The sequence below is a fragment of the Vidua macroura genome, chromosome 26 (genome assembly GCF_024509145.1).
Source record: "Vidua macroura isolate BioBank_ID:100142 chromosome 26, ASM2450914v1, whole genome shotgun sequence".
Taxonomy (NCBI): domain Eukaryota; kingdom Metazoa; phylum Chordata; class Aves; order Passeriformes; family Viduidae; genus Vidua; species Vidua macroura.
Window position 1 is genome coordinate 1,052,367 of NC_071596.1, and position 9,478 is coordinate 1,061,844.

Sequence of the window (9,478 nt, forward strand, 5' to 3'; positions counted from 1 at the left end):
GACTTTGCGGTTATACTTGGGAGTTAAGTACCTGAAAAGAAGAATATGAAAATGATGCGGGACAGACATTTTAGCAGGGTCTGTTGTGATAGGACAAGGGGTGATGATTTAAGCTAAAAGAAGGGCGATGCAGACTAGAAATAAGGAAGAAAGCTTTTATGGTGGCATGGTGAGACACTGGCACAGCTTCTGTTTGCTGAGCTCTGCCAAGAACTGGGAGCGAGTCTTGCTGGTATGGGCTCTTTGGGTAAGGGACTCTACTTCAAGGTCCCTATGCAAGTCTCTTCACGTAACAGCTTTGGAAAAATTCACTGTGGCATTAGCTGTTCTTTGTCCCACATCTGTGTTTATTTAGTGCTTTCAGATTGAGGATGACTGAACATGTGAAGCCATCTGGGTTTGAATGGGGGCTCACTCCTTCCTCTTCTCTCTTACTAAAGTATAAAGTTAGATATGTAATAAAAAGTGATGTGGTGGTTGCTTTTTTCCAAATAGGTTCAGTATTTTCTACAACTTCTTTGTATTTACTCAGTGCTTAGGAATCTTTTGGTTGTTTCTCCTGCTTTTTCTTTTTAGCCCAGGCTCTTTGCTTGGCTCCCCTTATTTGCTGTGGCCTTACCTGGTAAAAGTAGATGCCAGTCAAATCTGTATTTTTTAGGTTATACTGCTGTTCTGCTATTGCTGTTCAGAAAGCAGCAGAAAAGACAGAAGAGGAAAGCAGGAGAGTAGAAAACATTCTATTTTTAGGACAAGATTGGCTTATCTCATACTTACCCTAGCTAGGGGGATAGTGTTTCCAGAGATGGAAAGGGCTGCATAAGACTGAGTTAAAATTAACTGCCTGGCAGTCTACAAGCATGGAGCCTGCACAAGAGCCACAGGAGCTGGGACCTCAGACAGAAATGATTGCGGACACAATTCTTGAGGTTGGAGAGAGACTCTTCCAGGTCAGCCGTAGGGTGCTTTCAGTACACAGTCGATACTTTGAAGCCATGTTTTTTGGAGGAGCAAGAGAGAGCTCTGAACAGCACATAGTGATCAAAGGGGTTGATGCAGTGCCATTTCAGGCACTACTTGAGTTCACTCGCACAGCCCAAGTGCTCATAGGTCAAGAAAATGTGACCAGCTTACTGGAAACGGCTGATTTTTTTCAGTTTGATAGGGTGAAACTGTTGTGTGAGAAATTTCTGGAGAGAGAACTGCATGTTTCAAACTGCCTTGGCCTGATGACCTACTCACAGCAATTTGCCTTTACAGAGTTGTATGTGTCTGCTATGAATGTGGCTCTCACTCACTGGGGGGATGTGATATGCCAGGAAGAATTTAAGGCATTACCCAAAGAAATGCTGGTGCAGCTCCTGAAGAGTGATGACCTCTTCATTTCAAGAGAGGATGTGGTTTTTGACAGTATTATGATTTGGATAATGGAGGACCCAGCAACAAGAGAGGACGAATTTCTGGATTTGATGGGCGAAGTCAGGGTCACTTTTCTGAGTTTGTCCTTCCTTGATATCTTGGTGAAACGCAGCAAGCGTGCTGGAGAGACAGATATCTTTTCCAGACTAATAAAGAAGTTAGACAGCTGTCCCCCACCCAGCTGGCAAAATCCGAAACTGTGTCCTTATGCTGGCCGGAGCTATGACACCTTATATGTCCTGGGAGGAAAGCATGACAAAGAACAGCAAGAATTATTTCTCTTTCAACCTAAAACAGGGAACTGGCAGGCTTGTTCTCCACTGCAGCGCAGGAACCTCACCCAGTATGCAGTGGCAGCAGTAGGTAATTTACAGAGAAGGGAGACTGAGCAGATGCAAACAGAAGTTGAGACTGAATGCCATATGCAGTTGTCCATATATGCATATGCAGGGAGTCCAACTGTTGCTGTAAAACTGTTGTGCTCAGCACTGCTAAAACCTCATTAATATTGGTGTTCATATTTGTTCAAAGAACGGTTTTGTCTTCCTTAGTCCTGGGAGAATGCTAGACAACGCTATTCTCATATGGCAGAAACTATGCAGTCTACCAAGCTCCTTACCTTGGCTTTATTTGGAATCCGTCTAAGGACTTGGCTTTAAGCAGTGTATTTTTTGGCCTTCTCTTTTGTAGTGATTTAGACCTATGACAGGCGACTTCTGATTTATAGTTGCCATTACATTAAACTATCCATAGGTGTTGGGAAATCTTCATGCTTGGAGACTTTCAAACCAGCTCAATACTATGGCTTCCTGTATTAGTGTTGGTAATAGTCCCATTTCTGGAAGGAGTTTGGAAGTGAGATCTCTGAGGTTCTTTCCAACCAGTGTTTCCATGATTCTATTAAAAAATTGGAGCAGGCTTAGAAAGACTGGCTGCATACTGTAGGCCCAATCTATCTGTGTGGATGAGAAATTAAATACTGCAAACTGATTTTCTCTCATCTTGCACCTTATCAGTACAGCCCAGGGTGAAATGAGAACCCCAGATGTCAGGAGCAATTTTTAGCCTTCATGTGACTAGTATTTTCTTTGCTGTGTTTCCAGGGAGCTTCCTTTTTGTGACAGGAGGATATTTCCGGGATGAGTTTGTGTGGTACAGTGTGGATTGGGTGCTCATCTACAACTGCTTGGACAATTGCTGGCTGGAAGGGCCAGCCATGAAGAAGTCCCGCAATAGCCACTGTGCAGTAGGAGTAGGGCTCTACTTGTATGTTCTCGGAGGGAGCACAGATGAAGGGATAATCCCAGCAGTGGAGCGCATGGCTTTGATGGAGTCAGAGTGGGAAAGCATGAGTCCTATGGTTCAGCCTGTGGAGAGAGGTGACGCGGCCAGTGTGGGAACCAGCATCTATGTGGTCTGTGGCCTGGATGAGAATGGACATGTATATGATGGAGTGCAAAGGCTGAACACGGAGACAGACAGCTGGGATGTCATCTCATTCTCCCCTCTTCCAAGGTAAGAAGTAATATTCTGGGACCTGGCAGAAGACGAAGGATTCTAGTGTTGGTCCTGCTCCAAGAAGAGGTTATAGTGTAGAAATCCCTAAGTCCTGTCCCTGCAACACTTCTGTGATTCTCTGATTAAACAGGACTACTGATTTGAGGACCAAGGTCATCCTGAATATTTCAGGGGCCAAATCTTTCTGTTGATTCTGATCAAGGGTTTCTTCTCTCTCAGGTATGACCTCTGCATCACATCCCTGAATGGGGCTCTGTACACTGTAGGAGGGGAAGCTTTTCGATTTGATGTGGAGACAGATGAATGGACCCAGGTGAATGAGGAATGCTTGACCCAGAAGTTCTTCATGGGATGCAGCACTGTGAATGGACAAATTTATCTCCTTGGACAGAGGAAGGGAAACAGCACCCTCCCCATTGTAGTCCTCTTTGATCCCTACACTGATGTGTGCCAGGTCATAGATAACAAACTCCCTTGCCCCCTTCCTATTCATGGCTGTGTCTCTGTGCGAAGATTTGATACGTGGGCATAAGAGTGGAAGATCGTGTGCTTTACAGCTGAAGGGAGTTAGATTGCATCAACTTTGGCCTGTGACATTTTAAAATTTTGTTCCTTTGTAATTTTACCTTTTTTTTCCTACTTGACAAATGAACTTGAAGCAAAAGCCAGTGCAATCTTTGTCTACACAAAGGTTACAGGTCATTATTGAAAATTACCTGATGATGGTATTGACCTGGTGATTGGTATTGTTATGGTATATAAACTCCTTAGGGTTGATGCTCAATAATGGGCTGTTCTGACCTTTAACCTTTGTGTCTCTCTGTCCTTTGAACAACTGGAAAATCACTGCCTCATTGTTAGAAAATATCATAGGATTTGAATAATCAAATGGGTGTCAAGGGAATCTTCAGCAGGATTATAAGCCCATAGTGCTGTAGGACAGAGCAAAAAAAAGAAAAAAAAAAACAACCCAAACAGCAATTGCTGTCAAGCCATACTTAATATCAGTACCATTTTAGCCTGAAAAAAGCAAGTTTCACAGGTTAATTATGGCTAAAATTACCTTTATTCAAGGCTGAAGAGCACCACAGAAGGAGGGAGACTGTTCTGGATTTATGGATTCAGGTATGTGATGACAAACATTTGCACACTGAGTCTTAAGAATCTGGTTTCAGTTTCCTTTGTCCTCTTTGGGTTCACAGCTGCAGAGACTCAGAATAAAAATGCCCATCCCAAAGCACTAAAATGAGGGTGCAAGGAGCAGGGTCCTGCACATAGCTGTAATTAAAGACTATGTATGAGAAAGAGCATTTCCTGGGCAGAACTATGGCCTTAGGGCGGTAGGGATTGATCTCCAAGGGCACTCAGGCCTCCCAAATGTGGAGAGAGAGTGACTGCCCCACTGCTGCAACAGAAGCGAGCTGGGAGGCTGCACTGCAAGCACTGCTGTCTTCCTGTGCTGTCAGAGTCTGTTCTTTGATGTGACACAACAAGAGAGCTCCTGAACTGAATGATTAATCTCTCCAGAGAAGGGGAGAGGCCTTAAAAACTGAGAGATGTTGGTGAAAAGCAGCCCTGCTGATTTATTAAAGAAATATGGATATTGATCTAGTACCGATATCCAGCTGTGACGGACAAAAACTCTCTAACAGTTTAAAGTTAGAAAGTGTATGTTCATTGCGATGCCAGGCAGCGTGTGGGATAGCTCCCAAATACACACTGCGCCTTTCAAATGATTAGAGAGTCCTTTAATCCACACAAGAATTGAATACCCAAAATACAAATACATATTCATTATTTTGGTACATCCCATTCCTCGCTTCGTATGCTGATTGTTATAAATAGAGGCGAATCATTTGTTCAGCCTTTCAAGAGTCAATCAGAAATTTATTGATTACAGCAAGCGATGGCAAGCAAACAGCACTGGGTGCAGCCGGGGAGTCCCCGCTCCGCCTACGGCTCACCCCGTTTCCCCCTTCCTGCAGTCTTTTTATACTCTCTTTCTTCCGTGTCTGTGGTATCTCTGGGTGTACTCTGCGCTTGTGCCCTCTGTTGCTAGGGGGTCGTCTTCTACTCTTTGGTGGTCGTTTGAGGAAGGCTCCTCTCTTCTTCCTTGGTGAAAGTCCACGGCCCTGTAATGGTCTTTTCCACCTAAGTTCTAATTACACAACTAGCTTAAGTAATCAACATATTAGCTAGTTTGTCTGGCAGTTTTCTGTTATCTACACAAGGCTTCTCCTTTGGCTCTCTGTTATCTTACACAAGGCTTCTCATTTGATTTTCTGTTATCTACACAAGGCTTCTCCTTTCTGTCTTGATGAACAAAGAGTCTTCTCTAACTTATCACACTAATCATTCCAAAAGCTATTAAGCATGCGTAGTTTGTTCCTTGAAATGGGTCAGTGGTCCCTTTCATGGGGAGGGGTCCCAAAATGAGGAAGTAAATGAAGTCTTCCTCATTCTGACCTTTCTACCTTTTCAATGCAAATATGACAAATGAACCTTGGTAGAACTTCCATTCCTTGTCTTGGTTGGTTGGTTTCAGAACAGAGGAGGCCCACAATTGTCTTATGTTCCTAAAAGCTATTTGTCAGTTTCTATATTCTTCATTACAAACCCAACTAACTAAACATTGTGCTGACAAGCAATCAGTTATTAGTTAACTACTAACTCTTAAGTTCATCAAGGCCTACTAATTTATTTTAATTAACTCTAGTAAGGCTTATCTCTAACTAAAATCTTAGCTCCTCTAAAATCTCTAAATCCCTTAAAGTTTATGTTTCACTGCCACTGTGACAGCTCTGTCAGGACAGCAGGCCTGCAGACATGGAGCCCTCTAGGTCTGGTTTGGCTTCCTCTCCTTGCCAGCTCCCTGCCAAGAGCTGGGGGTCCCATGATGTGGCTGCAGCAGCCAAGGCTGGGCCTGTTCTCTGGGCCCAGAGGCCAGTTGTGCCCTGGAGACTGTATGGGTCTTTTGAATTATGACTGAAGTGATACGTGGAATAAATAAATAGACTCCACAACCTGGGGTAGTTATGAAGTGGGTATGTATGTCAGCGCCCGGCACAAGTGAGATAGCTCTCTGAAAACAGAATGTCGGAGTGGGTGGGGGAGGCAGGTTATCTCCAGGCAGTTTAGAGAAAACAAACAGAGCCATTAGCTAATTAACATTTCAATATCGCTGCTCAGCTAGAGCCAGCAGCCGTTCCAGTGTTGCCATGGGAACTAGGAAGGCCCTGCCCGCCTGGAGTATCTGCGTCCCAGGGAACTTTGTTCATTACATACTGACAAGGTCAGTCCAAAGCCAGGACTAGCCCTGGTCTGTCTGAAACGGAACTGGGAGCAGCTGGAGTCTCCCCTCTTCAGAGGTTCAGACACCTCATCTCTGAAACAGAGATTTTTAGGGTTAAGTTAACAAAATAAATTAAGCATTTATAATTGTGAAAAATGCATATTTTATGATTGGCTTTACGCAATAGTTACAATGAATATTATATGTGTAATGTTGGAAAGTTATGCTGTATTAATTCTCTCAAGTAGTGTGTTGAATGTATTTTTAGGTTATAACACAATGTTAAAATAGAAACTATACTATGTAAGATGCTTTGTAAGTAGCTCAAGAAAGAGATGAGATAATCAATGAATTCTTCGCACAAGGATAACAATTACAGAAACCCCTAAATCTTCCAGAGGAGAGGAATTTATGGCTTTCCTTATCAACAGAAACGAACTTCTTCAAGCCTGACTTAGACTCAAAGGCGCCTGGGAATTAACAGAAACTTTTTGACAAGTACCAGACAAAGTTCTTGTTTTAAATAAAATATATGCATAATCATGAAGTGTTTTGTATATGCAACAGGCTGTTGCTTTTAAGGTGATTCCTTTGTTCACAAGGCATGCTTGTCGTGGCTTAAGTGCCCGAGAGCATCCGGACGTCCGTAATTCTTTGCTTTTTATTGTCTTGTAATTGTCCTAACTCTAAATTTTTATTACTCTAATTGTATTACTATTTTTATAACAATTTTATTATTATTAAACTTTAAAACTTGTAAAAACCAAGTGATTGGCGTTTTTCACAATTATGGTAGCAGAGGATGGTTCTTAACACCTCTCTGCCGGTGCCTTAGGAGAGTCAGAGTGAGGGAGACGCGTCCTGCCCTGTTAAGCAGCCTCACTGTTCTCCCCTGGTGTGACCGACAGACACAGGTTCCGATCCGATGGACAAAAGAAGATAATAAAACAAAGAAAAGGGAAGAGATTCCCTAAAAATCGCGGTAATTAGCCACTAAGACTAAAGTGTACACGAAGAACAAAGACCAGGGACAAAGGATAAGTAAGTATTTGTTGGGACGGGGGTGGATAAAGGGGGGATGAATGTGTGTGAATGAGAGGTGGGCTGGTTACCCCAGACCTGCTAAGCGAGAGCGGCAGTCTCCCATGCTGCGTTTCCGTCTTTTTCGCGAGAAAAGCGGCCAGTAAAGAGACGAAGCGAGTGGTAAAGAGTGAGAGAAACCCCCACGGGAAATTGGGACTGGTCTCAGGGAAAGAATGGGACCCCTTGGTGGGGGAGGAAAATAAAAAAGGTAATTAATTGGGAAAAAAATTAATTAATAAAAGGTAAAAAGAGGGTTTTCTTGGCATAATCTATTGGGGAAAGATAAAAGGTATTGGGGAAAATTCGAGAGTACTCAGGATGGAATAAAAATTTTGCCGGTTTGAGGATAAGCCCAAGAGGATCTGGCGTTGGAAAACAGCTGGATTGAGGGATATCCAAGAGCTCTGCGACTGGCCAGAGAAAGGTACCTTTTTGTCTTGTTGTGTACGCGAGGGTGGGTCCCGCACCAACAAGTCCCCGCGGGTGGGAGCTTAGGCAAAACACCGCAAACCTAGCCTCGTTCCCCCGGGCGTGAGGGGGAAGCTGTGACTCGCACCAGGTGTGAGTCGCATGCAGCCAGCCTCAAAGGTGAATTGACACCAGAGGCAACCAAACTCAGGGCACTTCCCAGAGGCCTAGCGGTACTGAAGCCCAGAGAGGCTGCCCCCAAAGCAAGGATGGCTCAGTATCGTAGGACCTTTTAGCACCGCGGCTGCGTAAAGTAGTCGTCTAACCCATTCCCCCGGGGGAGGGGGGTGGGGAGTCCAGATCGGGCAAGGTGCGGAGGTCTGAACCCCTGACTCTGAGGCTATCTCTAGGGAAGAGGGGTAGCCAAACCTCGGGGAGGTGGAAGGGGTCAGGGTGGGGCTTACACGATCCGCGATTCTCGGGTAACAGAAATCCCTTCGTGTAACTCTAAGAGGTTTGCTGACGTTTCCTTCCTCTGTGCAATAAAATAAAGGGAAATGTAGAAGTGTGAATGTGTGTGTGAGAGTGAGTGGAAAATAAAGGTGAGTAAATGGAAATGAGTGGAAGACAAAAATTTTGCCGGTTTGAGGATAAGCCTGAGAGTATCCGGGGTTGGGAACAACACAGCTAGATTGAGGGGTATCCAAGAACACCAGGACTGGCCAGGGACACCTAAAGGTGTAAAGGTACCTTGTTATAGTTGTTTTGTTAGCACCCAGACTCAAGCTTACTGGGTTGAGATATTAATATTCGAGAGCACCCAGAATTAAGGTTGCTGGGTTGAGATATTAATATTCAAAAGCACCCAGAATTGAGTATAAGCCTGAGAGGATCTGGGGTTGGGAACAACACGGCTAGATTGAAGGGTATCCAAGAACACCGGGACTGGCCAGAGAAAGGTGTAAAGGTACCTTGTTGTTGTGGTTGTTTTACAACACAGCTGGATTGAGGGGTATCCAAGAACACCGGGACTGCCCAGTGACCTTGTTGTCGTGGTTGTTTTGTGGTGTATGAGAGTAAGCGACAAATAATGTTGAGCAAATGTGGACAAATGAAAGTATATGTAATGTAGATTGTTCATGTTAAGCTTTATTATAGTTCCTCGGAGGAAAGTGAAAAACAGAGGCGGGGGGTGAATAGATAAAAACTTGAAAGATGGGACAGAAATCCAGCAAAGAGAATACAGGAAAGAAATCCAGGAGTAAGAAGTTATCAACCGAGATACCCCAAGATAGTCCCCTGGGAGTTATGTTAGCCAACTGGGAGAATAACCCTTGTACAAGAAAAAAGGACAAAGTAAAGATGATACAATTTTGTACGCTTGAATGGCCAACAAAGGAAATAAGATCGGACCACGTTTATTGGCCTAGATATGGTTCTTTTGAAAGATGGATTTGTCAGGCTCTAAATGTATTTGTAAACTCAAAGGAACCGTCTAATCCAGAAGAAAGAGAGTATGCCACATGTTGGACAGGGGATTTTAGGAAAATAAAAAATCTTTAAGGTATCAGAAATCCCAGAAACAAAACAAGAAAAGAAAAAAGGGGAGGAGAAGGGAGGGGAGCAAGAGGAAAAAAGAGGAACTTTACAAGTTCTACCCCCTCCCTTCCCATTCCCGCCTGCACCACCTGCGGCCCCAGCGCCGGTTTCAAGTCCCAGCGAGCTGCTCCCTTCAGCTCCGCCGGCCCCGGTGTCGGTGCC

At 44.1% G+C, this 9,478-nt stretch overlaps 1 protein-coding gene across 1 annotated transcript; it reads left to right on the plus strand.

Moving 5' to 3' along the window:
* The first annotated feature begins 857 nt into the window (after positions 1-857).
* Positions 858-6,993, plus strand: LOC128819472 (kelch-like protein 24). Its single transcript, XM_053999655.1, has 3 exons — positions 858-1,779; positions 2,520-2,931; positions 3,154-6,993. The coding sequence occupies exons 1-3, from the start codon at positions 858-860 to the stop codon at positions 3,464-3,466; spliced, it is 1,647 nt and encodes a 548-aa protein (XP_053855630.1). The 3' UTR covers positions 3,467-6,993.
* The last annotated feature ends 2,485 nt before the right edge of the window (positions 6,994-9,478 follow it).

Bases quoted from the DNA above. Each gene is read 5' to 3' on its own strand.
- LOC128819472 (XM_053999655.1), top strand. From the start codon at position 858: ATGGAGCCTGCACAAGAGCCACAGGAGCTGGGACCTCAGACAGAAATG. The intron at 1,780-2,519 runs GTAATTTACAGA...CTGTGTTTCCAG, and splicing joins GTATGCAGTGGCAGCAGTAG to GGAGCTTCCTTTTTGTGACA. The intron at 2,932-3,153 runs GTAAGAAGTAAT...CTTCTCTCTCAG, and splicing joins TCATTCTCCCCTCTTCCAAG to GTATGACCTCTGCATCACAT.